General features: G+C 39.7%; 1 protein-coding gene across 4 annotated transcripts in view; it reads left to right on the top strand.

Annotated features, from left to right (window-relative positions):
- The window catches only part of TANC2 (tetratricopeptide repeat, ankyrin repeat and coiled-coil containing 2), a 348,234-nt gene that overhangs the window by 287,871 nt on the left and 34,119 nt on the right, over positions 1-26,244 (top strand). For all 4 annotated transcript variants that reach the window (XM_029212661.1, XM_029212662.1, XM_029212663.1 and 1 more), the window contains 3 exons: positions 17,385-17,493; positions 24,427-24,549; positions 25,105-25,341. In XM_029212661.1, coding sequence (XP_029068494.1) covers positions 17,385-17,493; positions 24,427-24,549; positions 25,105-25,341 — 469 coding nt within the window. The remainder of the gene's footprint in view (positions 1-17,384; positions 17,494-24,426; positions 24,550-25,104; positions 25,342-26,244) is intronic.

Consider the following 26,244-nt stretch of genomic DNA (forward strand, 5'->3'; position numbering starts at 1 on the left):
TTGTCAAACCAAGATTCATGGCACAGCAATCAGAATGAGTTACTGCCAGCTTAGTGGGATATGACAGCACATTTTCTTTTTTTGTGAGCGGAGCAACTTACTCGGCTGTCTCTAGACTTTCAAAAGCAGCTGATTCTCCACATTTGGTAAAATCAACACTAATAGCCTTCTATTCACTCAACCATAAGAACCCACAGCTGTGAGACATGTATTCACTGTAGCCATCAGCATGCTCACTTGGTTCTACCACCCAAATTTTACTTGTAAGTATCCACTTATTTCCACCTCTACTGACCACACCCTGTGTAACCTCCTCCTGAAAATCCTGCAATGGCTTCTTGTTGTGATTAGAATAAAATCAAAGCCAGATCCTTCAAAGCCCTGTATTACAAAGATAGCTTCTGCCTACCCTCTCTAATTAAGTTCATTTGTTCTCCCTCTTACTCACAATTTTCTGGTCATAAATGGTCATCTACCAGTTCCTAGAACTTGCTAAGCTCTTTTCCACCCCTGGCTCTTTGCACTTAATAGTTCACTCCATCCGGAGCTCACTTTCCCTCGTCACATGGCAAGATCCCTCACTCCTTCAGGTCTCAGCCTAATGGCCACCTCCTAAGACTTCCACGTGTCACCTTATCTAAGAAAGTCCTTCCTGGCTTTAACATAGCAACCTTTTTACTTTCTAGTCTTCTATTAATTTATTGTCTGTGAATACTTGTTTATTGTCCACTTTCCCATCTAGAATGTGAGTGAGCTCCATGAGGATAGGAACCTTCCTATCACGCTCACCTTGGTCTTCCTAATTAATAGAGTGGGTGGCACACAGTCAGCACTCAGCAAATATTTTGTTAAATAATGAATTAATGAGTGAACAAAGAAGTGGTAAGTGGTACTAACTTTAAGCTTGCAACTGGAAGTATTTGAGAAACTCTTCCCACAGTTAAGTAGTTTCGTTTTTCTGCTCCTGCATGTCAGTAGAAAGTGAAGGCATGCATTTCGGCACACACCCAGTGAACGTTTGTTAGGTAACATATTCAAGGCTCTGTGTTAAGCACTGCAGTGGATACAAATACAAGTAAGACAGATCTGTGTACCACGAGTTACAGGATAGCGGTTTTAACAGACATATTTACAACCAGCTATAATTTAAGGCCGAGTGCTGTGCTGGAGGTACAAAGGAAGAGCTGAGGAACGTGGAGGAAGAAGAAGTGATCCATATTCCTGTGCCTATTGTTGGCGTTTCAAACTGTGGCAGTTCAGTGGCGTCACAGCTCTGCTGCCTCATGAAGCCCTGCCAACTGCCTAAAGGCTTCACTGGCACAGCAGAGGCAGACAGCGTCCATTTTCCTAGGGCCAGTGATGCATTAACAGAACAGAAGCACAGGAGGAAACTGTGAGGCATAGCGGGAGAAAGCAGCAAATTTCTATCCAAGTTCTATGTTTAAAAAGAAATTATGCTGTTCCACCCATTTCTACAAAGGTACATCTTGGGCACGCTTTACTTACAGCCTCCTTATCGTTAGCGCTTCCATCTCCGCGTTGAATATGAAACAGTAAGACAAGCTGACTAGAGGTGTATTTTGTATTCTGATTCCATGAGAAAGCCACAAAAAGAACATGCCAAAGCAGTTACTAACTGAAAAGCTGAAGACAGAGGCGAGCATTTTTGTAAAGATGTGGGTGTCATTTGCAATAAGCAGACTATAAGGCAGCAGCCACCACAGTTTAACTGCAGGCAGGATTTTAAGATGAGAGATGAAAAAGATCAGGATTGTCAGTGTATGGTCAGTATTTGAGTCATGGTCACACTCATTTCACAGTTGATCCGTGGCAACAGAGATGCCTGCCAAGTCAAGGTTGAATTGGGTAGTGCATTAGACAGTGGGTCTGGAAGTCCCTGTGTTGCTTTTCCATGAACGCATCTGCGTGGCATTTATTCATTCATGAAACATTTATTGAACTTTTACTCTACACCAAGGACTCTGCTAGGTACTAGAGAAACTTAGGTGACTGAGACACCCCCACACTAGAGCCATGACCTTCTAGAGGAACGCCAGACACATAGCAACCAATGACAGTGCCATAGTACTGAGTACCATAGGGACCTAGACAAAGAGAAAATCCTTTGCAGAGTAAGTGACAGTCAGGTTCAGCCTTGAAGGATGAGTTGATTCCGTTTAGCAGCATTGGCACAGGAGAGCGCTGTAAGCAGGCTAGAAAACATAATGGCAGGGACAAAAACAAGTGTGAAGACGTGACGTGCCCTTGGGGAATTGTGAGAAGCCATAATTAGAAAATAAGACATATGGTCAGAGAGAATGATAGCAAGTGTCACTAGGAAAAAAGTCTTGAATGCCAGGTTTAAGACTTTACAGTTTATTCTCTAGATAACAGGGAGTCTATAATTTTGTGAGAAAGAGGAGACAATGATCATATAACTGATAATGTGCAAAATAGCTCTGACAAGTAGCATATAGAAGATGGGTTGAAGAAGAGGAGAGACTGCAGGTCAGGATACTAGTTATGAGGTTTAGAGCAGTAGTCTAGGTGAGAAACACTAAGGCCTGTAATGTGAGAACAGAGAGCAAGGTAGACATTTTGGAGATACTCAAAAGCACTTGGTCTTTTTTTGTGTGTATGGGAGGTAAGGGTGGAGGGATCAAAAATGACTTCAGAACTTATCTTCAATGATGGAAAATAGTGAAGCTACTGACCAGCATAGAACATTCTGAAAGGAGAAAGGGTTTTAGCATGAACAAAGGCAGGAGGAAGAACAGGCTTATGGGGAGAGGTGACATCCTATTTTTGGCATGTTTGTAATGTATTGCCTCCAAGGGAAGATGAACAAATATATGTAGAAATGTGACCTTGGAAAACAGGAAAAGAGAAAGTTGAAGGCATGAGGTTATGGACTGCAGAGTTATCAGCAAATAACTGACAGTGAAGCCATAGAACTTAACAAGATCACCCAGGTTAAGAGTATAAAACAGGAAGTTTGGAAGCATGAAAACAGAATAGATATATTTTTTATTGACATATATTTGTTTTACAATGTTGTGTTAGTTTCTGCTGTACAGCAAAGTGATTTATATATATATATGTATATATACACACACACACACACACATATTCTTTTTTTTTGTATTCTTTTCCATTATGGTTTATCATAGGATATTGAATATAGTTCCCTGTGCTATAACAGTAATACCTTGTTGTTCATCCATTCTATACATAATAGTTTACATCTGCGAACCCCAGCCTCCCACTCCATCCCTCCCTCAACCCCCTCCCCCTTGGCAACCACAAGTCTGTTCTCTATGTCTTTGAGTCTATTTCTGTTTCGTAAATAGGTTCATATCAGAGTAGGTGTATTTAAATGCTAGAAGAAAATGGTGAGCCAAATAATAATTTACAAGAGTAATATTAGAGAAACAAGAGAAAGTAAGGTCATGGAAATCAAAGGAGAAGATTTTTCCGGGTTAGGTCTGAAGTAATGAATATAATTTCTGCCTGTATTCCATTAGCCAGAACTGTCAAGTGACCCCACTTGAATGTGAACGCAAGGTCCCTGGCAAAGTAACTGCTTCCCAACAACTCTCGACTGTGGATGGGAGCGCAGACCTTTTGCAGACAGATATCCTTCTCTGCCCCATAATTCTAATCTCACTAGGTCTCCCTAAATAATTCCCCACAAGTACCTCTATAATATAAAGACATTCCACAGCCGCACATGTTATTTCAGCCCACATTATAAGATAGCTAGGATAGGCTTTAGGTTGTAAGCAGTTCCTCGCCAGCTGGCTGTCCCTGTACCACTTTATCACATCTGAGCACCACATAGAAGAATATCAGAACACTTAAGTGTTATTTCTCTGAAACACTATAGTGTTGTATATCAAGTTTGTCATCACCAGAGCTGATGAAATCTATGTGACTACACATTAGTGACTCTGGCTAGAACAATGGAGAAAACATCCATGCTGGAAATATTTGAGTCCATTTGTTAGTGTGTTTCAGTACTACAAATAGAAACTTTAAGATTAACTATCTCCCTTGTGTGCTAAGTGAAAATCTATTAGAAAAACATAGTTCCATTGTATATTTTATGTATAACAACTGTTATGAAACTTCCAAACCAGTAAATGGGCAGAGGGTAGGGATGCCCTAGAGGGTAGTCTTGCCTTAGAAAGAGATTTTGTCTGAAGAGATTCCATAGTTCTGAACTCTTGTGGTACAGGGGCATCAGGTAAGGGCAGTTCCTCACTGTCTTATAACCTATAGTTGTCCAAGGGTGAGTATCACTTGTCTCCCGTTATCCTTATCGAGGGGCTGCTGATGCCTACAGATGGAATGGAGGTTGGATCTACCCTCTGTTATTCTGGATACGCCCTTCCCTGCGTTTTGTCAGGAGCGGGGAGAGGAGACAGTTCTGGGGGGAAGAATCTTTAACTCTGATACGTGATTGATTCTCTCCTAAAATATCGCAAAGCAAATATATCTTGAATGTAAGGTTTATATCCTCCTGAAAACCTCTGATCTACATGAGAGGTTAATATTCCTCCTGTTAGCTTAACTTTTACCTTATTTCTTAGGGACTGGTTAGCTCTGTCCTTATCCCCACTCTCTGCCTGAAGTTACACTACCAAGTTTTCCTGCAGTGGCTAACAGTGAATGACATCCATCCCCAGGCATTTTTCCCTGATCCATGGATTTCCTTTCTGGCTGTAAAGGTAGTGGGGTTAGGTGTGGAGGGGCAAAGATTGGAGTTAAGGATAGGGTACTGCATTTCACCCTGCTGCATACGTTAAAGATTAAAGTTCTGTTTGAGCACACCGTCATCTTTTAATATGTTTAAAGTCTTTTATGGTTAACGTTCATTCCTTTAGTCCAGCAGTGTGCTAGTTACTATGGAGGATATAAAAGAAATATAAAATACATTTTACTTAATATCTCTCACTTAATTCTCACCACAGTCCTGAGAGACAGGTGTTACTATCCCTGTCTTACAGAGAGGTTAGAAAGCTTATTCAAGGCTATAAAGCTTGTAAGTGACAGAACTGGGATTTGACTTTCTTTCAGGGATGGAGTCCGCAGGGTGACTGAATCACAAGGTGACCTCATTATATAAGCTATGTGGAAATACTTCTTCTGCCCTCACCACTGCCACCCCCCCATTGGTCTTTATAACCACATATGAACCCACATTAATGTTTATTTTGATCACCATCATCTTTAATTATAGGGGAAAACATAGTTGTGTTCAGTCATGTGTAAAATGTCACAGTGACTAGGACTGTCTCTATTTCTTAACTACTCTCTCCCAAAATGCTAATCGAAAAATGTCAAAATTAACAGTTGCTGATTTTAATTGTAAGAATTCAGATTGTACACTGTAAAAATGAACATATTGTTCTTTACGTTGGTCAACTTTTTCATACAAATTTGCCCAGAAATAAAAACCAGTTCCTAATCTTGTCAGTGTGGCAGTGGAACAAGGTTTCAGAAGACCTTGGGTTCTCATCTCATCTCTTTTACATCTGAGCAACGTGAGCTAGGATCTGTCCTTCAATCTTCCTGAGTTTCAGTCAATTTTCTACTGTATTAGGAGAAATAATGTAGTATAGGTGTACAGGAGAATATAAGTGTTGTAGTATTTGTAGTATTTCAAAAATTATGAAGTAGTTTATAAATGTAAGGGATTATTATTCATTCTGCAGTTATTTACTCCTATTAGCAGGTTGTACATATGTGAAAAAAACGTAGCTTCCGTCCTCAGTACAGTCTAGTGGGAAGACCGACGTGCAGACAGAGAGGGAGTGCTGCAGTTGGTGCAGTGATGGGGATGTGTACCAGGTACAACAGAGCCTAAAGGAAAGAATCCCTGAGTCCATCTGGGGGCACCAGGGAAGGCTGCACAGAGGAGATGGTGTGGACTGAGACTTGAAGAATGAGAAGTAGTTTGCCTGATGAACTAAACAGAGAAGAGAATTCCAGGCAGAGGGAAAGCATGTTTGAAACTCTAGAATGAGTTACTCTGTCTGGAATTAGAAGTACAAGGTAAGGAGGTAAAGACAGAGACAGATAGATGAAGAACAAATTATGGAGAGCCTTTGAATACCATGCTAAGGAGTTTATTAGATTATGTACAGAAGGAAATATAAAGCCATTGAAGAATTTTGAGGTGAATTTTGATCAGGTTTCTGTGTGGGCCAGGAAGGAGGCAGTGGAGAGAATGAGTGGATTGCAATTATCCAAGAGAGACGATGCAAAGGGGGGAGAAAAACAGCAGCTGGTGTTATGCCTGAGTGACTGGAAGTATTTTTTAAAAATAAAGAACTCTTAAGGGGATTTGGTTTTAAGGGAAGACTTCAGCTTCAAACAGCATCGTTTGACAGGTCATTTGGAGGTAGAGGGATCAGCAGGCAGCTAGAGAAGCAAAGGAAATCTCAGTGCTAGAGATGCTGTTGCAGTGAGAGCTGAAGCCAGGAGTCGAGGGGAGGGCTACCTGCGAAAGAAGAGTGAATGGGGAATAGAGCAAAGAAGTTAATGTAACCGAAGGAAAGGAAAAGTGCCAAGGTAGTGTCACAGATGTCAAGAAAAGAGACAGTTTCAAGGAAAATAGTCCATAAGACCTAAAGCTGGAGGGAGAAAAGAAAGAAAAAGATCAGAGGCTAAAAGAAAACCAATTAAGAGGCTCCTGGTGGTCTTAGAGAATGGTGAGGCTAGGAGTCAAAAGGAATAAGGTTTGGCTTCAGTGCCTCCCTGTTGCCTGTGGTGTTGAATACCGACTCCTCAGCCCAGAATCTTAACTTTCCTGGGAAGCCAAAGCAGTTGACTTGTTTCTCCCCATACATCCTCTGGGATTGTAAAAATTTGCCTTTATATGTTCATTCATTCTGTTCCCTCCATCTTCTACGCCTTTCCCCACTTTCCTATTTTCCTGCCTATCAGCATCACACTCAAACTTCCAGGACCCAGAGACAAAGGATTTCTCTTGCAGGAAGACTTTCAATTCCCTCTCTCTCCTCAGAATCACTGTTACATTTAATTTCAGGAACTCAGTAGCAGTCAAGAGGTTCAGAGCACAAGCTTGGTAATCAGATAGACCTGGGATGGAATCTGGGTTCTGTCACTTACTGTGCTGTCTTAGTGGAGTCACTTCCCCTCTCTGATTTTTATATCTAATATCTGTAAAATGGGGATAATGATATTTACTTATTTGTGGTTCTGTGGGAAGTAAATGAAATGATGTATATGAAACAGCATATTGCCTGGTTCATGTTTATTTTCAGAAATGGACTCATAGTAATGTATTTTATATTTGTACTTCTTTGTAGCACATACCACAATCAGTGCCCACTCTGCTCCATCCACCACTCCAGCCAGAATGCTAGCTTCTTGCAAACTCATCTCTGTATCATTGTCTGGTAAATTGCATCATGGACTTTAATTCTTTGTTCTTTCTTGTAGCCAGGCCCTTGGTCATGTGACTTTGCAGGGACTTGTTTTGGTTAACACTTGCCATCTTCAATGAGAGGGATGTAAACAAAAAATTAGAAGTGTTATATTTGAAATTTATAGCCCTAAATAAGTATAAAAGAAAGTTAAATAAATGTTCAAATGTTGTATTCTTAAAAAAAAAAAGGTTTGGGAGTGAGCAAATAATAAGAAAAATAGACATAAATGTAGACAGCTCCACATATAGGCACATTCAGACTATGGATTAGCCAGTGACATCATATTTTGTCAGAATAGTAAGGTACAGGGGAGGGACCTTCAAGGTGGTGGACGAGTAAGATATGGAGATTGCCTTCCTCCCCACAAATACATCAAAAATACATCTACATGTGGAACAACTCCTACAGAACACCTACTGAACGCTGGCAGAAGACCTCAGACTTCCAAAAAGACGCCTTCAGGCGACCTACACGCAGAGGCGGGGCCAAATCCAAAGCTGAACCCCAGGAGCTGTGTGAACAAAGAAGAGAAAGGGAAATCTCTCTATGTAGCCTCAGGAGCAGCAGATTAAATCTCCACAGTCAACTTGATGTACCCTGCATCTGTAGAATACCTGAATAGACAATGAATCATCCCAAAATTGAGGCAGTGGACTTTGGGAGCAACTGTAGACTTGGCGTTTGCTTTCTGCATCTAATTCATTTCTAGTTTTATGTTTATCTTAGTTTAGTATTTACAGCTGATTATCATTGGCAGATTTGTTTATTGATTTGGTTGCTTTCTTCCTTTATACATATTTTTTTTTCCTTTTTCTCTTTTTGTGAGTGTGTATGTGTATGCTTCTTTGTGTGATTTTGTCTGTATAGCTTTCTTTTACTATTTGTGCTAGGGTTCTGTCCATTTTTTTTTTTTTTTAAGTATAGTTTTTAGCACTTGTTATCATTGGTGGATTTGTTTTTTGGTTTCGTTGCTCTCTTCTTTCTTCTCTTTTTTATTACTTTTTAATTTTTTTATTTTTAATAACTTTTTTATTTTAATAACTTTATTTATTTTTCTTTTTTTTCTTCTGAGCCAAGTGGCTGACAGGGTCTTGGTTCTCCGGCCAGGTGTCAGACCTGAGCCTCTGAGATGGGAGAGCTGAGTTCAGGACATTGGTCCACCAGAAGCCTCTTGTCCCCTCGTAATATCAATGGGCGAGAGCTCTCCCAGAGATCTCGATCTCAACGCTTAGACCCAGCTACACACGACAACCAGCAAGCTACAGTACTGGACACCCCATGCCAAACAATTAGCAAGACAGGAACACAACCCCACCCATTAGCAGAGAGCTGCCTAAAATCATAGTAAGTTCACAGATACCCCAAAACACACCACAAGACGTGGTCCTGCCCACCAGAAAGACAAGATCCAGCCTCATCCACCAGAACACAGGCGCTAGTCCACTCCACCAGGAAGCCTACACAACCCACAGAACCAACCTTACCCACTGGGGGCAGACACCAAAAATAACAGGAACTGCGAACCTGCAGCCTGTGAAAAGGAGACACCAAACACAGTACATTAAGCAAAATGAGAAGACAAAGAAATACGCAGCAGATGAAGGAGCAAAGTAAAAACCCACCAGACCAAACAAATGAAGAGGAAATAGGCAGTCTACCTGAAAAAGAATTCAGAGTAATGATAGTAAAGACCATCCAGAATCTCGGAAATAGAATGGAGAAAATACAAGAAACATTTAACAAGGACCTAGCAGAACTAAAGAGGAAACAAACAATGATGAACAACACAATAAATGAAATTAAAAGTTCTCTAGAAGGAATCAATAGCAGAATAACTGAGGCAGAAGAATGGATAAGTAACCTGGAAGATAAAATAGTGGAAATAACTACATAAGAGCAGAATAAAGAAAAAAGAATGAAAAGAATTGAGCACCGTCTCAGAGACCTCTGAGACAACATTAAATGAACCAATATTTGAATTATAGGGGTCGCAGAAGAAAAAGAGAAAAAGAAAGGGACTGAGAAAATATTTGAAAAGATTATAGTTGAAAACTTCCCTAATATGGGAAAGGAGATAGTCAATCAAATCCAGGAAGTGCAGAGAGTCCCATACAGGATAAATCCAAGGAGAAGCATGCCAAGACACATATTAATCAAACTATAAAAAATTAAATGCAAAGACAAAATATTAAAAGTAGCAAGGGAAAAGCAACAAATAACATACAAGGGAATCCCCATAAAGTTAACAGCTGATCTTTCAACAGAAACTCTGCAAGCCAGAAGGGAGTCGCAGGACATATTTAAAGTGATGAAAGGGAAAAACCTACAACCAAGATTACTCTACCCAGCAAGGATCTCATTCAGATTCGACGGAGAAATTAAAACCTTTACAGACAAGCAAAAGCTAAGAGAATTCAGCACCACCAAACCCACTTTACAACAAATGCTAAAGGAACTTCTCTACGCAGGAAACACAAGAGAAGGAAAAGGCCTACAATAACAAACCCAAGAGAATTAAGAAAATGGTAATAGGAACATACATATCGATAATTACCTTAAAGGTAAATGGATTAAATGCTCCAACCAAAAGATATAGACTGGCTGAATGGATACAAAAATAAGACCCATATATATGCTGTCTACAAGAGACCCGCTTCAGACCTAGGGACACATACAGACTGAAAGTGAGGGGATGGAAAAAGATATTCCATGCAAATGGAAATCAAAAGAAACCTGGAGCAGCAGTTCTCATATCAGACAAAATAAACTTTAAAATAAAGACTATTACAAGAGACAAAGAAGGCCACTACAGAATGATCAAGGGATCAATCCAAGAAGAAGATATAACAATTGTAAATATTTATGCACCCAACATAGGAGCACCTCAATACATAAGGCAAATCCTAACAGCCATAAAAGGGGAAATCGACAGTAGCACAGTCATAATAGGGGACTTTAACACCCCACTTTTCACCAGTGGACAGATCATCCAAAAAGAAAATAAATAAGGAAACACAAGCTTTAAATGACACATTCAACAAGATGGACATAATTGATATTTAGAGGACATTCCATCCAAAAACAACAGAATACACTTTCTTCTCAAGTGCTCATGGACCATTCTCCAGGATTATATCTTGGGTCACAAATCAAGCCTTGGTAACTTTAAGAAATTTGAAATTATATCAAGTATCTTTTCTGACCACAACACTATAAGACTGGATATCAATTACAGGGAAAAAAACCTGTAAAAAATACAAACACATGGAGGCTAAACAATACACTACTAAATAACCAAGAGATCACTGAAGAAATCAAAGAGAAAATCAAAAAATACCTAGAGACAAAAGACAACAAAAACACGACGACCCACAACCTATGGGACGCAGCAAAAGCAGTTTTAAGAGGGAAGTTTATAGCAATACAATCCTACCTCAAGAAACAAGAAACATCTCAAATAAGCAACCTAACCTTACACCTAAAGCAATTAGAGAAGGACAAAAACACGTCAAACTTAGCAGAAGGAAAGAAATCATAAAGATCAGATCAGAAATAAATGAAAAAGAAATGAAGGAAACGATAGCAAAGATCAGTAAAACTAAAACCTGGCTCTTTGAGAAGGTAAGCAAAATTGATAAACTATTAGCCAGACTCATCAAGAAAAAAAGGGAAAAGACTCAAATAGAATTAGAAATGAAAAAGGAGAAGTAACAACTGCCACTGCAGAAATACAAAGGATCATGAGAGATTATTACAAGCAACTATATGCCAATAAAATGGACAACCTGGAAGACATGGACAAATTCTTAGAAAAGCACAACCTTCCGAGACTGAACCAGGAAGAAATAGAAAATAGAAACAGACCAATCAGAAGCACTGAAATTGAGACTGTGATTTAAAAAATTTAAAAAAGATGGCTTCACAGGCGAATTCTCTCAAACATTTAGAGAATCGCTAACACATACCCTTCTCAAACTCTTCCAAAATATAGCAGAGGGAGGTACACTCCCAAACTCATTCTATGAGACCACCATCACCCTGATACCAAAACCAGACAGAGACGTCACTAAAAGAGAAAACTACAGGCCAATATCACTGATGAACATAGATGCAAAAATCCTCAAGAAAATACTAGCAAACAGAATCCAACAGCACATTAAAAGGATCATACACCTTGGTCAAGTGGGGTTTATCACAGGAATGCAAGGATTCTTCAATATATGCAAATCAATCGATGTGATACACCATATTAACAAATTGAAGGAGAACCATATGATCATCTTAATAGATGCAGAAAAAGCTTTTGACAAAATCCAATACCCATTTATGATAAAAACCCTCCAGAAAATAGGCATATAGGGAAATTACCTCAACATAATGAAGGCCATATATGACAAACCCACAGCCAGCATCTTTCTCAATGGTGAAAAACTGAAACCATTTCCACTAAGATCAGGAACAAGACAAGGTTGCCTACTCTCACCACTATTATTCAACATAGTTTTGGAAGTTTTAGCCACAGCAATCAGAGACGGCAAAGAGATAAAAGGAATCCAAATAGGAAAAGAAGAAGTAAAACTGTCAATGTTTGCAGATGACATGATACTATACATAGAGAATCCTAAAGATGGTACCAGAAAACTACTAGAACTAATCAATGAATTTGGTAGAGTAGCAGGATACAAAATTAATGCACAGAAATCTCTTGCATTCCTATACACTAATGATGAAAAATCTGAAAGAGATATTAAAGAAACACTCCCATTTACCACTGCAACAAAAAGAATAAAATACCTAGGAATAAACCTACCTAAGGAGACAAAAGAGCTGTATGCAGAAAACTATAAGACACTGATGAAAGGAATTAAAGATGATAGAAACAGATGGTGAGCTATACCATGTTCTTGGATTGGAAGAATCAACATTGTGAAAATGACTGTACTACCCAAAGCAATCTACAGATTCAGTACAATCCCTATCAAACTATCAATGGCATTTTTCACAGAACTAGAACAAAAAATTTCACAATTTGTATGGAAACACAAAAGACCCCAAATAGCCAAAGCAATCTTGAGAAAGAAAAACGGATCTGGAGGAACCAGGTTCCCTGACTTCAGACTATACTACAGTCAGCAAGCTACAGTCAGCAAGCTACAAGTCAGCAAGACAGTATGGTACTGGCATGGAAACAGAAATATAGATCAACAGAACAGGATAGAAAGTCCAGAGATAAACCCACGCACATATGGTCACCTTATCTTTGATAAAGGAGGCAAGAATATACAATGGAGAAAAGACAGCCTCTTCAATAAGTGGTGCTGGGAAAACTGGACAGCTGCATGTGAAAGAATGAAATTAGAACACTCCCTAACACCATACACAAAAATAAACTCAAAATGGATTAAAGACCTAAATGTAAGGCCAGACACTATAAAACTCGTAGAGGAAAACATAGGCAGAACACTCTGTGACATAAATCACAGCAAGATCCTTTTTGACCCACCTGCTAGAGAAATGGAAATAAAAATAAACAAATGGGAGCTAATGAAACTTAAAAGCTTTTACACAGCAAAGGAAACCATAAACAAGACGAAAAGACAACCCTCAGAATGGGAGAAAATATTTGCAAAGGAAGCAACTGACAAAGGATTAATCCCCCAAATATACAAACAGCTCATGCAGCTCAATATCAAAAAAACAAACAACCCGGGCTTCCCTGGTGGTGCAGTGGTTGAGAGTCTGCCTGCCAATGCAGGGGACGCGGGTTCGTGCCCCGGTCCGGGAAGATCCCACATGCCGCGGAGCGGCTGGGCCCGTGAGCCATGGCCGCTGAGCCTGCGTGTCCAGAGCCTGTGCTCCACAACGGGAGAGGCCACAACAGTGAGAGGCCCGCGTACCGCAAATAAATAAAGAACAAAACAAAACAAAAAAACAACCCAATCCAAAAATGGGCAGAAAACCTAAGACATTTCTCCAAAGAAGATATACAGATTGCCAACAAACACATGAAAGAATGTTCAACATCACTAATCATTAGAGAAATGCAAATCAAAACTACAATGAGATATCACCTCACACCTGTCAGAATGGCCATCATCAAAAAATCTACAAACAAATGCTGGAGAGGGTGTGGAGAAGAGGGAACCCTCTTGCACTGTTGGTGGAAATGTAAATTGATACAGCCACTATGGAGAACAGTATAGAGGTTCCTTAAAAAACTAAAAATAGAACTACCATATGACCCAGCAATCCCACTACTGGGCATATACCCTGAGAAAACCATAATTCAGACAGAGTCATGTACCACATTGTTCACTGCAGCTCTATCTGCAATAGCCAGGACATGGAAGCAACCTAAGTGTCCATCGACAGATAAATGCATAAAGAAGATGTGGCACATATATACAATGGAATATTACTCAGCCATAAAAAGAAACGAAATTGAGTTATTTGTAGTGAGGTGGATGGACCTAGAGACTGTCATACAGAGTGAAGTAAGTCAGAAAGAGAAAAACAAATAGCATATGCTAACACATATATATAGAATCTTTAAAAAAAAAAAAAGGTTCTGCTGAGCCTAAGGGCAGGACAGGAATAAAGACACAGACGTAGAGAATAGACTTGAGGACACAGGGAGGGTGAAGGGTAAGCTGAGACGAAGTGAGAGAATGGCATGGATATATATATACTACCAAATGTCAAACAGATAGCTAGTGGGAAGCAGCCGCATAGCACAGGGAGATCAGCTCGGTGCTTTGTGTCCACCTCGAGGGGTGGGATAGGGAGGGTGGGAGGGAGACACAAGAGGGAGGAGAAATGGGGATATATGTATATGTATAGCTGATTCACTTTATTATACAACAGAAACTGACACATCATTGTAAGGCAATTATATTCCAATAAAGGTGTTAAAAAAAATAGTAAGGTACAAATGGAAATGCCAGCATGTAATGGAAATTGCTGTTTTACCTTTTGTGTCTTAAACACCATAAGCTTTGAGTCCAGTGAACTGATCAGAATCATTCTTTTACGAATAATGTAATATGCTTGTATCCAAAAAGAAATAAACTAGTGTTGTCACCTTCATCTTTTCCTTGACCCATATGGCTTGCTGTTTCTCCTCAGTGCCTGATCAACAATAACAAAAGCAAGCACTGTCCTCTATAGCTGGCTGAAATGCACACTAGAGAGATGGAAGCATCTTCCCAGGGTGTCCTAGTCACGGCAGTAAAGTAAATGCACTAGGGCAAGTCAGTTCTGTGTCTAACTGACAATTCATATCCTTGTCAGCCATGAGCTTTATCCTTATTTCTCACCGGCATGGATTCTCATTAATGGCCTGAAGCATAAGTGGTGGATCGTATTCAGGAGTTCTAGTCACTATGTACAGCCATGGATGAGACACTTAATGTAATAATTCTTACACCAGGGAGGCTACAATAATTTCATTGTTAATAACTGGTTAGGACTTTGAGAACTTGAGGTAGGGAACTTTTAGAAATGGTTCTCATTAACTTCTGTTAAAATGGCCTACCAACTACACTGGGCTTTCAAGGGATATGTAAACGTTCAGTAGCAATTTCTAGATTTTGTGAGTGTGAAACAACCCTGGGCTCATATCTTCAGATGACACTGATGATTCCATACAAGATACAGTTGTCTGAGACATTCTCTCAATTAAATAACTTTCTTTCCTTTATGGTTAGTCTTATCTGATCAAGTAAGATGACCTGGTATCCACTAGAATTCAGAAATTCTATGAAGCCGAAGGTTAGAACATGGTAGAAATTCTTTTTAAAGTTTTATAGGATGATTCCTACCTAAGATGGGAACTGTCCCATCCTCTGTTCTCCAAGTTCTTTACTGAAGCTTAAAAATAAGGGAGGGAGGAAGGGGGGAAGGAAAGGAAGAAGGAAGGAAGGATATGTTTGTTTTTCAGACTTCATTATTAGACATCTTCAAATGTTAAACCTGGCAGAGTAGCCAGTGTTAAATATGAGAGAAAATCGTCCAGTAGACATTTGGGCCTCTTCTCAGTGAAGAGTCACCAACAAAAATTCACATGCTGTTTTTCCTTCTGTTTGATTAATTCATTAGGCTTGAAACTGAGATAATAGTTTGATTTTCCTCCTCTATGACACTTCAAGTGAAAGGAGTAAAAGTTGTGTTGTCAGTAGCATAGAGAACTCCGCTGACACTAACCTGGTTGGGGAGTAGAGAGACAGTTCTAAGTGTCACAGTTCCTACAGACTACAGCAAATGTGGTAAGAAGGCACAGCCCAAAGGTGACCCAGTATCCTTTCTTTAATGTCTGATCTTGCTTCCAAAAAAAATTTTTTTTAATAAATTTATTTATTTGTTTTAGTTTTGGCTGTGTTGGGTCTTCGTTGCTGTGCGCGGGCTTTCTCTAGTTGCGGCGAGCGGAGGCTACTCTTCATTGCGGTGCGTAGGCTTCTCACTGCAGTGGCTTCTCTTGTTGCGGAGCACAGGCTCTAGGCGTGCGGGCTTCAGTAGTTGTGGCATGTGAGCTCTAGAGCACGGGCTCACTATTTGTAGTACACTGGCTTAGTTACTCTGTGGCATGTGGGATCTTCCCAGACCAGGGCTCAAACCTGTGTCTCCTGCATTGGCAGGCGTATTCTTAACCACTGCACCACCAGGGAAGCCCCCAAAAAAATTTTATTGAGAATTTTTATGTGCAATACACAATGTTTGGCACTGTGGAGAGTATAAACAACTCGGGATTCCTGTCATAAATGTAAATAAAAATACACATACACAATCCTGCATGTATGCACATACCTTACATACATACACATATACATATATACATTCACACTTAAAGGCATATATTATTAGTATGCTTTGAGCTGGAAGAAATAGGAAACATCAACTCAAATGGATTAAACAATAAAGAAATTTATCACTTCATATAACAAGCAGTCCAAAATTAGGGCCGCTTCTGATGCTGTACAGTCAGGACTCAGGCTCTATTTTTCAGCAGTTTCTTAGCTTAGCCTTTTTGTTGGCTTTGTCGTCAGGCCAGCTGACCACGTGATTACAGGAGGGCTGTGGCAGTACTGAGCATCCTGGGCAGATAAGACAACACGAAGAGGCAGAGAAAAGGGTTTTCTCTTTCTTGAGCAGATTGGGGATCTGTTGACGAGGAGATGGGGGGTGAGAACGATGCCATCAGGAAGCCTACAGCCTAGTAGAGAAGAGAGCATGTAATAGTGTGGTAGACACTGTACTGAAGGCGTATACAGCCGATGATGATTGCACCAAAGACGGAGTGCTGTGTTCTCGGCTGGGAGAAAGTGTTAGAGAGAAAGGGTAGAGGCTTGGCAGAGGCTGATCAGAGAAGACTTCACTTGGGGAAGAGGTTGTTAATCCAGTTGGGGACATGTTGAGTTTAAGGTACTATAGGACCTCTAGGTAGAGAAATCCAGTAGACAGTTGATGTATATTGATCTAAAGCTGAAACATCTAGATAGAGAAAAAGATAATAGGGTTTAGGTGGTGGCGAAGGCGCTGAGGATGGATGAGCTAAATCCAGAAGACACACTAGGACCAAAACTGAGATCCTGAGGACGCAGGATCCTGACTTTTAAAGCATGGGTGAAATAAGAGGAGTTGACAGAGACAGAAAATAAAAATGGATCTTTTAATGCCATCTACGTGTGGGATGGGTGTAAGCCAACTAGAAATGACATTCTGTGATATTCACACATGTGATTTGGGTAAAGGACCGGTAAAAGCTAGGAACCGTTCACTACCCGTTATTTGCCCAATGGCAGGTGCCCTTCCCTAAGAAACTGGTTGAATGAGACAGAGTTTCATTGGAGGTATGGCTAGACCTGAACAGTCGTCCACCCAAAGGAGAAATGGAGCATTAAATTTTCTAAAATGGGTCTTTTTTTTTGGCAGGAGTGGTCACACATTACTTGCCTTCTGGTTTTCCCGCCAAGAGGGAAAACTAAACCGACAGCAGACAATTGAACTGGGACATCACATCCTCAAAGCACACATTTTTAAGGTAATTAAAGAAGTTGGAGGTGTTTTTCTTTCCATTTCCATCAGGCTTTCCTTAACACTGTGTGTATGAAGCTACTGTTATGTCAGTGTGGCCCCTGCTTTCTGAAATCAGTTTGTTGCAAAATTGGTCCATCTCCTAAAATTTCTGACCCGTTCCTCCCTAGGACTTTGAAAGAAAGCCACATTTGCCATCTCCCAGTTTAGTGGATTGCTAGGCTTTTCAGGAAAGGTACATGTATAATCATTTAGGTAAGAAGCATATACACATACACATGTGTACTCCATATATGACCCACCATCTCCTGAGAAGAGTCACGTTGTAGCATTAGTTGCAGGTTTTCACAATGTCTAAAAAAAATCGCTGAGAGCAGTTTACTGTCTCAGTGTTCTCATAATTGTTTTAGTGAACATTTTAATATTCCTGGTGCTGTGATTTTCAAACTCTTTGTCTAGAACCAACTATAACCTTCCTTTAAGCTACTTCCCCCATTCCCTCTTCAAATTATAATCCCAGTTTTTCGCAGTAGTTTCAAAACTTTTAAGGACTCCAAGCATCAGCCTCCCTGTCCCAACATCCACATGGCTGGAGTGGAGGACCCAGAGAAGGGCACGTAATTCATCTGTTTGTGCTTATATGCATTCATTTGTTTATTCAGTGCTTACTGAGGCATTGTACTAGGTACTAGGGATACACAAACCAAAAATATACAGCCCCTAATCTCAAGGAATTTATTGTCTAGATATCAGTTGTGGGGCAAAGGACGGAAGTCAAGGAAGAAATTTGTTTTCCTGATTTTCCTAGCCCACAGCTTGCTATTTCATCTGCCACCTACAATCCCTACAATCTCTTCAGACCACTTTTGCTGCTCCCAGATTGAGAAATACAGAGATCTTAAATAGTCCTCTGGCTTGGACTTCCCCCAAGAGATACTGTTGAAGATAAAACAGTTCTCTTCTCTTCAGAGAGAAAAATGGCATTAAGGGCAACTTCAAGAGCCTAGCAAATTCTTCCCAGTATATAAGTACACAGCTAGAGAAGCCTTTTCATCAGATGGACAGAAGTAAAACCCACAGTGACAAGTCCTTTATTTGAATCATAATTGTCTTATTAATAAATCACTCTACCAAAAATGACCTTACTTAATGGGAATAGAATGAGACTCTTTTAACAGGCAAGGTGTCTCATTCCAATTTCAAGTGGACCAAAAAGTATCTGCTACTTCTACAAACTGTAAGATGAGTATCCTTCAATTAGACGGGAAAGTAACTTACATATTAAGCATCACTGCTTTAAACGCTTGAACATTTGTCATCACCCTCTGCCTAGGATCAGATGCAATGAAGATGATACCTGTCTTTATGCCCTGCACCATAAAATAAATACCACATGAAACAGATAAATGATATGAAGTTTCATTTGATCCCCTGTGACTTTATCCACTACAGGGAGACCTACATTTATTTATTTTTTATATCCCCATGGCTTATTTATTTTATAACCAGACGTTTGTACCTCTTGATCCCTTCACCTACTTCATCCTCCCCACAACCCCCTCCTCTCTGGCAACCACCAGCCTGTCATAGAGACCTACACTTAAACCATACACTCCTGTCACTGACACAGTTTTATCTTATGTTGCTGCAGACAACATGGTTGCCTGAGATAAGACTGGCTCCGTGTGTGATTCAGGCCATAAATACTTGGGTGTATAGCATGTGGTGATGACATGACTGCAAGCTGAAGAATGTGGACTCGGACCATGGTTTTCCTGATGCTGCAGTTTTCAGGGTCCTTTAAATGCAGCACGCTCCCTGTTGATAGACTTAAGCTTCTCTCAGACTGCCAGAATTCTCACTTCCTATCAGCTGAGGGTCATGAAAAGGCAAAGACAGACTCAATGCGTAGACTCAGCGCCACTTAGAACTGCCAATCAGCAGTGACATATAGTCCAATTCATATTTCTTTCCAATTAGTTTTAAATTTCCCTTATTTTATCTTTGTTCATGAAAAATTACATATGATATCATTAATCACCTTAAAAATATGAGGTTGAGTGTCTGTAATTCTGGATATTTGGTATATTTACAGAGTTGTATAATTATTACCACTATTAGTACATTTCCATCACCTTAAAAATAAACCTTGTGTCCATTTGAAGTCACTCCCCATGAGCTTCCCCCAACCCCTGGCAACCACTAATCTACCGTCTATAAGTTTGACTCTTCTGGACATCTAGTATAAATGGAATCATGCAATCCATGGTTGTCTATGTCTGGCTTCTTTCACTTAACATGATGATTTTAGGGTTCATCCATGTTGTAGCATGTATCAGTACTTGATTCCTTCTTATTGCCAAATAATACTCCTTTTTGTTTATCCATTCGCTAGTTGCACATTTCAGTTGTTTCCACTTTTGGCTGTTGTGAATAACGCTGCTATGAACATAGCATACAGGGTTTTTTTTCCTCTTTTTATTTTTTAAAAATTAAATTAGACATATTGAAGTGAATAACTCATTGGCATTTAGTACACTTACAGTGTTAGTGTTCAGGTTTTTGTGTGGACATGTCTTCAGTTCTCCCAAAGGAGTGAGAGGTCTGAGTCCCTCATCGGGCTCCCCAGCCTGGGTGTCCTGCACCGGGAAGATGAGTCCCCAGAGCATTTGGCTTTGAAGGCCAGTGGAGATTATTTTTGGGAGTCCCAAAGAGCTGCAGGAATAGAGTGGCTAAATGGACTGAAAAAAAAAAAAAAAAAAAGGCCTGTATATATGCTGCCTACAAGAGACTCACTTCAGATCAAAGATACACAGACTGAAAGTAAGGGGATAGAAAAAGGTATTCCATGCAAATGGAAACAAAAAGAAAGTTGGGCTGGCATTACTTATACAAAATAGACTTTAAAACAAGGACTAGCAAAGAAGGGTAAAGGGATCAATGATACATAATGATAAAGGAGTAAAGGGATCAATCCAACAAGAATATGTAACAATTGTAAATATGGATGCATAGTAGCACATAAATACATAAAGCAAGTTTTAACAAACATAAAGGGAGAAATTGACAGTAATATAATAATAGTAGGGGACTTAATACCCCACTCATATCAATGGACAGATCATCCAGACAGAAAATCAACTAAGAAACACTGGGCTTAAATGACAATTATGGAATTAATAGATATGTACAGAACGTTTCATCCAAAAACAGCAGAACACACACTTTCTTCAAGTGCACATGGAACATTCTCTAGAATAGAGCACATGCTATTCCACAAACAGTTCTCAATACATTTAAGAAGATTGAATTATATCAAGCATCTTTTTTGACCACAGTGGTATGAGAGTACAAATCAACTATAAGGAAAAAAACTACAAAAAACACAAACAAGGGGCCTTCCCTGGTGGCCCAGTGGTTGAGAGTCCACCTGCCGATGCAGGGGACACGGGTTCGTGCCCCGGTCCGGAAGGATCCCACATGCCGTGGAGTGGCTGGGCCCATGAGCCATGGCCTCTGAGCCTGTGTGTCTGGAGCCTGTGCTCCGCAACGGGAGAGGCCACAACAGTGAGAGGCCCACATACCGCAAAAAAAAAAAAAAAAAAAAACCACAAACATGTGAACTCCAAACAACACACTACTAAACAACCAGTGAGTCACTGAGGAAATCAAAGAGGAAATCAAAAAATATCTAGAGATAAATGAAAATGGAAACACAATGATCCAGAGTCTATGGGATGCAGCAAAAGCAAGTCTAAGAGAGAAGTTTGTAGTGATAGAAGCCTACCTCGGGAAACAGGAAAAATCTCAAACAATCTAACCTTACACGTAAAGGAACTGGGAAAAAAAAGAACAAACAAAACCCAAAGTTAGTAGAAGAAAAGAAATCTTAAAGATCAGAGCAAAAATAAATGAATAGACAAAATAGAAAAGATCAATGAAATCAAGAGCTGCTTCTTCGAAAAAACAAACAAAATTGATAAATGTTTAGCCAGACTCATGAAGAAAAAGAGAGGGCCCAAATAAATAAAATCAAAAATGAAAGAGAAGTTATAACAAATAACCACAGAAATACAAAGGAGCATAAGAGATTACTGCAAACAATTGTACACCAATAAAACGGACAACCTGAAGAAACAGATAAGTTCCTAGGAACTTACAATCTCCCAAGACTAAATAAGGAAGAAATAGAAAATATGAACAAGTTGATTACCAGTAATGAAATTGAAAATTGAATCAATAATTTTAAAAAAAAAACTCCCAACAAACAAAAGTCCAGGACCAGACAGCTTCACAGGTGAATTCTACCAAACATTTAAAGAGTTAATGCCTATCCTTCTCAAACTGTTCCAAAAACTTGAAGAGGAAGGAGCACTTCCAAATTCATTCTGTGTGGCCAGCATCACCCTGATACCAAAACCAGACAAAGACACTGCAAAGAAAGAAACTGACAAGCCCAGATCACTGATAAACATAGATACAAAAGTTCTCAACGAAATATTAGTATCCCGAATTCAATAATACATAATATAAAAAGGATCATACACCACGATCAAGTGGGATTTATCCTAGGGATGCAAGGATGGTTCAATATCTGCAAATCAATCAACATCTTACCCCACATTAACAGAATGAAGGATAAAAATCATACGATTATCTCAGTAGATGCAGAAAAAGCTTCTGCCAAAATTCAACATCGATTTATAATAAAAAGTCTCAACAGAGTATACAGAGGGAACATACTTCAACATAATAAAAGTCGTATATGGCAAGTCCATAGCCAACATCATCCTCAGTGATGAAAAGCTGAAAGCATTTCCTCTAAGATCAGGAACAAGACAAGGATACCCACTCTCACCACTTTTATTCAACGTAGACTGGAAGTCCTAGCCACAACAATCAGAGAAGGTAAAGAAATAAAAGGCATCCAAATTGGAAAGGAAGATGTAAAATTGTCACTGTTTGCAGGTGACATGATACTATATATAGAAAATCCTAAAGATGCTACCAAAAACCGTTGGAACTAATCAGTTAATTCAGTAAAGTTGCAGGACACAAAATTAATAAACAGATACCTGTTGTATTTCTATACACTAATAACAAACTATTGGACAGAGAACTTAAGAAAACAATCCCATTTACAATTGCATCAAAAAAAATAAAACACCTAGGAATATATCTAACTAAAGCAGTAAAACACTTCTACCCAGAAAACTATAAGACACTGATGAAAGAAATCGAAAACTACAGAAACAAATGGAAAGATATACCATACTCATGGATTGGAAGAATTAATATTGTTCAAATGACCATACTACCCAAGGCAATCTACAGATTCAGTGCAATCTCTGTCAAAACATGAAAGGCATTTTTCACAGAATTAGAACAAATAATTCTAAAATTTGTGTGGAAATGCAAAAGACCCTGAATAACAAAAGCAATCTTGAGAAAGAAGAACAAAGCTGGAGGTATCATGCTCCCTGGTTTCAAACTATACTACAAAGCTACAGTAATCAAAACAGTATGGTACCGGCACAAAAACAGACACAGATCAATGGAACAGAACAGAGAACCCAAAAATGAACCCACACTTATATAGTCAATTAATCCATGACAAAAGAGGCAAGAATATACAATGGGGAAAAGACAGCCTCTTCAATAAATGGTATTGGGAAAACTGGACAGTTACACACAAAAGAATCAAACTGGACTACTTTCTCACAAAGCAAACAGAGCAGATCAAGTTTTTCTAAAAAATACCTCCTCAGATCTACTTTGTGGTTCCCAAACTTCATTGTTAACATCTTGCAGCCCTCAGGATTTCCTGCTTTAACTCACTTGACCCAGATATTGGCAGAATAGTAAGAAGATTGCTGGGAATTCCCTGGCGGTCCAGTGGTTAGGACTCCACACTTCCACTGCAGGGGCCCCAGGTTCAATCCCTGGTCAGGGAGCAAAGATCCTGCAAGCCACGCTGCACAGCCTTAAGAAAGAAGAAAAAGAAGATTGCCAGAGAATCTTGCCATCACAGCAGGAGATTTTAAAAAACAATTTATTCTAACTTCCTTTTGGAGAAGTCCAAGTAAAAGGGCAAACATTAGTACATACAGTGGGACTTAGGCCAGTCATACTAGAGAAAATTTGTTGCTGGTGCCAATCAAACCTATGTTGTTTCCCTGAGGATGAGCAGATGTGATTATTTTAGGCTATGTTAGGGTGAGCAATGCTAGCTACTCTAACAAACCTGCAAAATCTCAGTGACTTAACAAAGGCTTATTTTTCATTTTCGTTGCAGTCCAGTACAGATCATTGGGCAGGCTTCTTCCACATAGTAGTTCCAAAATCTCCTAGGGCCTCAGGATCCTCCATTGGATCATCTGGCCTGCAATCAAGAGGAACAATAGAAAGTGTGGAGAAACACACAGGGAATTTGGGGCCAAGGCTGGACATGGCATATTACTTCTGCCCACATTTTATTAGCCAGGAGTCAGTCCCATGGCCCACATAACTGTAAAGGAGGCTGGAAGATACAGTTTTCACAAATGCCCAGGACGGAAATGAGATGGAGATCAGTGATCACACTGCATTATCTCTGTTACCGTGTATACTTTACTAACTTGAATTTAAGAGATTGATTCAAGAAGGCTAGTAGAAAAGATCTGGGGGGAAGGGGGATTATATCCAGATATAGCAGAAAAGAGAGGTATTAAGTAGATTTGTTTCCGCAGACTGCCAAGGTAGAGACAGTTTAAGTTAGCCTGTTCCTACAGGACTAGTCTTCGTCTGCATCAGTGGATTGGCTTTGTTATGCCTGGGTATTGTTTGAGCAAGACTCTATTCTCATTTGTTAGTACCACAAACCTAGAGGCTCCTAACTTAACTACTGATGGTACTTTTTAGCTGGGCTAATGATTTAATTGTCTCTATATTTCTTTTTCAGGGTTTGAGTAAAAAAGTTGGAGTATCATCTTCCATCCTCCAAGGTCTCTGGATCTCCTATAGCACGGAGGGTCTTTCCATGGCATTGGCATCTTTACGAAATCTCTATACTCCAAATATAAAGGTAAGTGATAAATTACAGTCAGATTAAAGAATCAACTATGAAAACCTAAAACTAGGAGGACATTTAAGTAGCTATTTAATCGATCTTTGACTTGCCTTAGACTGTCTCCTATTAACCTTTTACTGATAATTTGATATATTTTACATTTTGTTCTGTGAGTTGAAGACCAAGCCTATTGACCTTGCACCTTGTATAAGATGACTCTGATCTGTAGAATAAGTCCTGCTGCTTCTAGGGAGTAAGTCATTCTTGGACCACCTTTGTTTTGATAGGGTTTTTTCTGATTGACAGCTCACTTAGTGGAGACTCTGACAGCACTACAGTATGGGTGGTGTTGACTTTAGTTACTGAGCAGTTTATATAAAGGAGATATTTCACATCCCTTTCCAAAGGCAAGGTATTGAAAAAGGAACAAATGAAGATTTTAAAATAAAGCCGTTACTAAATGCTTCTGGACACTTATTGTGGGGTCCCAGAGGACTTAATACAAGATGACTAATAGGATATAACTGATATTTATGTGAGTATTATTTCTGTTTATTCACTTATTTCTAGGTCAGCCGACTGCTGATTTTGGGAGGTGCCAACATTAATTACCGGACAGAGGTTTTAAATAATGCTCCAATTCTATGCGTCCAGTGTCATCTTGGTTACACAGAAATGGTGGCCCTACTGTTGGAGTTTGGGGCCAACGTGGATGCCTCCTCAGAAAGCGGCCTGACTCCTCTGGGCTATGCTGCAGCCGCAGGCTTCCTAAGCATTGTCGTGCTGCTGTGCAAGAAACGGGCCAAGGTAGTGGCTGTCCGGCTCTCTGCCTTTTCTTCTTCCCTTTTCTTTCTTCCTGCTATAAACTCTTCCTTATCTCCTGCGTTACCTCCTGAGTGTAGGTAGAATACATCAGATCCTATTAGGGAGCAGATCAAAGGGAGAACTAGCTCTGATTACATCCTACTGTTGCCCACTTGCCACGGCCAGTTCCATGCTGAATTTGCACACAGTTCTAAAACTTTTGAGAGGCACTTAGGAAACTGCATTTATCAGCAGCCACAAAAAGTCCCTAACAGCCAAGAAATTCTCTCCTGAGCTCAGAGTGAGGAAAGAGAAGTGGGGGAGCAAGGAGATGGCCCTGTGAAGTCTGAACTGAATGGTGCCTCTAGACTCTAAGCCTTTCATGTTAGAGTCTTGAAGATACCCCTGAAGAGGTATGGGGAGAAGATGATTCTCTCTGACCAGAGGAACTCAGAAATGTTTCTGTTAGTGTATTTTAATTCTCTCAAAACATTTCTCAGAAATATATTTGCTTTATAGTATCTCAGAGGCCACTGATATAACTCAATTTGAAAATATTGGTGAAAAGAAAAATGCTGGTCTCAAAAGTGTAGGCCTCCGGGGCACATTGTAGCCCAATGGTATTTTGTTTCCATCCTGAAAACAAACTGAGGATTTTGGTGGTTTTGCAGTGAAATATAAGTAATATGTATGCCCTCGTTCTGAGGTGTCCAGTGTCCTTACCAGGGAAGAACTGTGTCTCCTGAGACTCCTTTGGGAGCTGGGACCTGGGAACCTCAGTGAAATCTCAGAGCTGTAGATGTTAACTGTGACACAGGAATGGTCCACCTGTAATGTCCTAGTCATTTGAATGAACACCTCTAGAAACAGAGTGAAAATTGGGCCTTATTATTACTGCTGTGAATT

The sequence above is a fragment of the Monodon monoceros genome, unplaced genomic scaffold (assembly GCF_005190385.1).
Source record: "Monodon monoceros isolate NGI ecotype Baffin Bay Population unplaced genomic scaffold, NGI_Narwhal_1 Super_Scaffold_9, whole genome shotgun sequence".
Classification (NCBI taxonomy): domain Eukaryota; kingdom Metazoa; phylum Chordata; class Mammalia; order Artiodactyla; family Monodontidae; genus Monodon; species Monodon monoceros.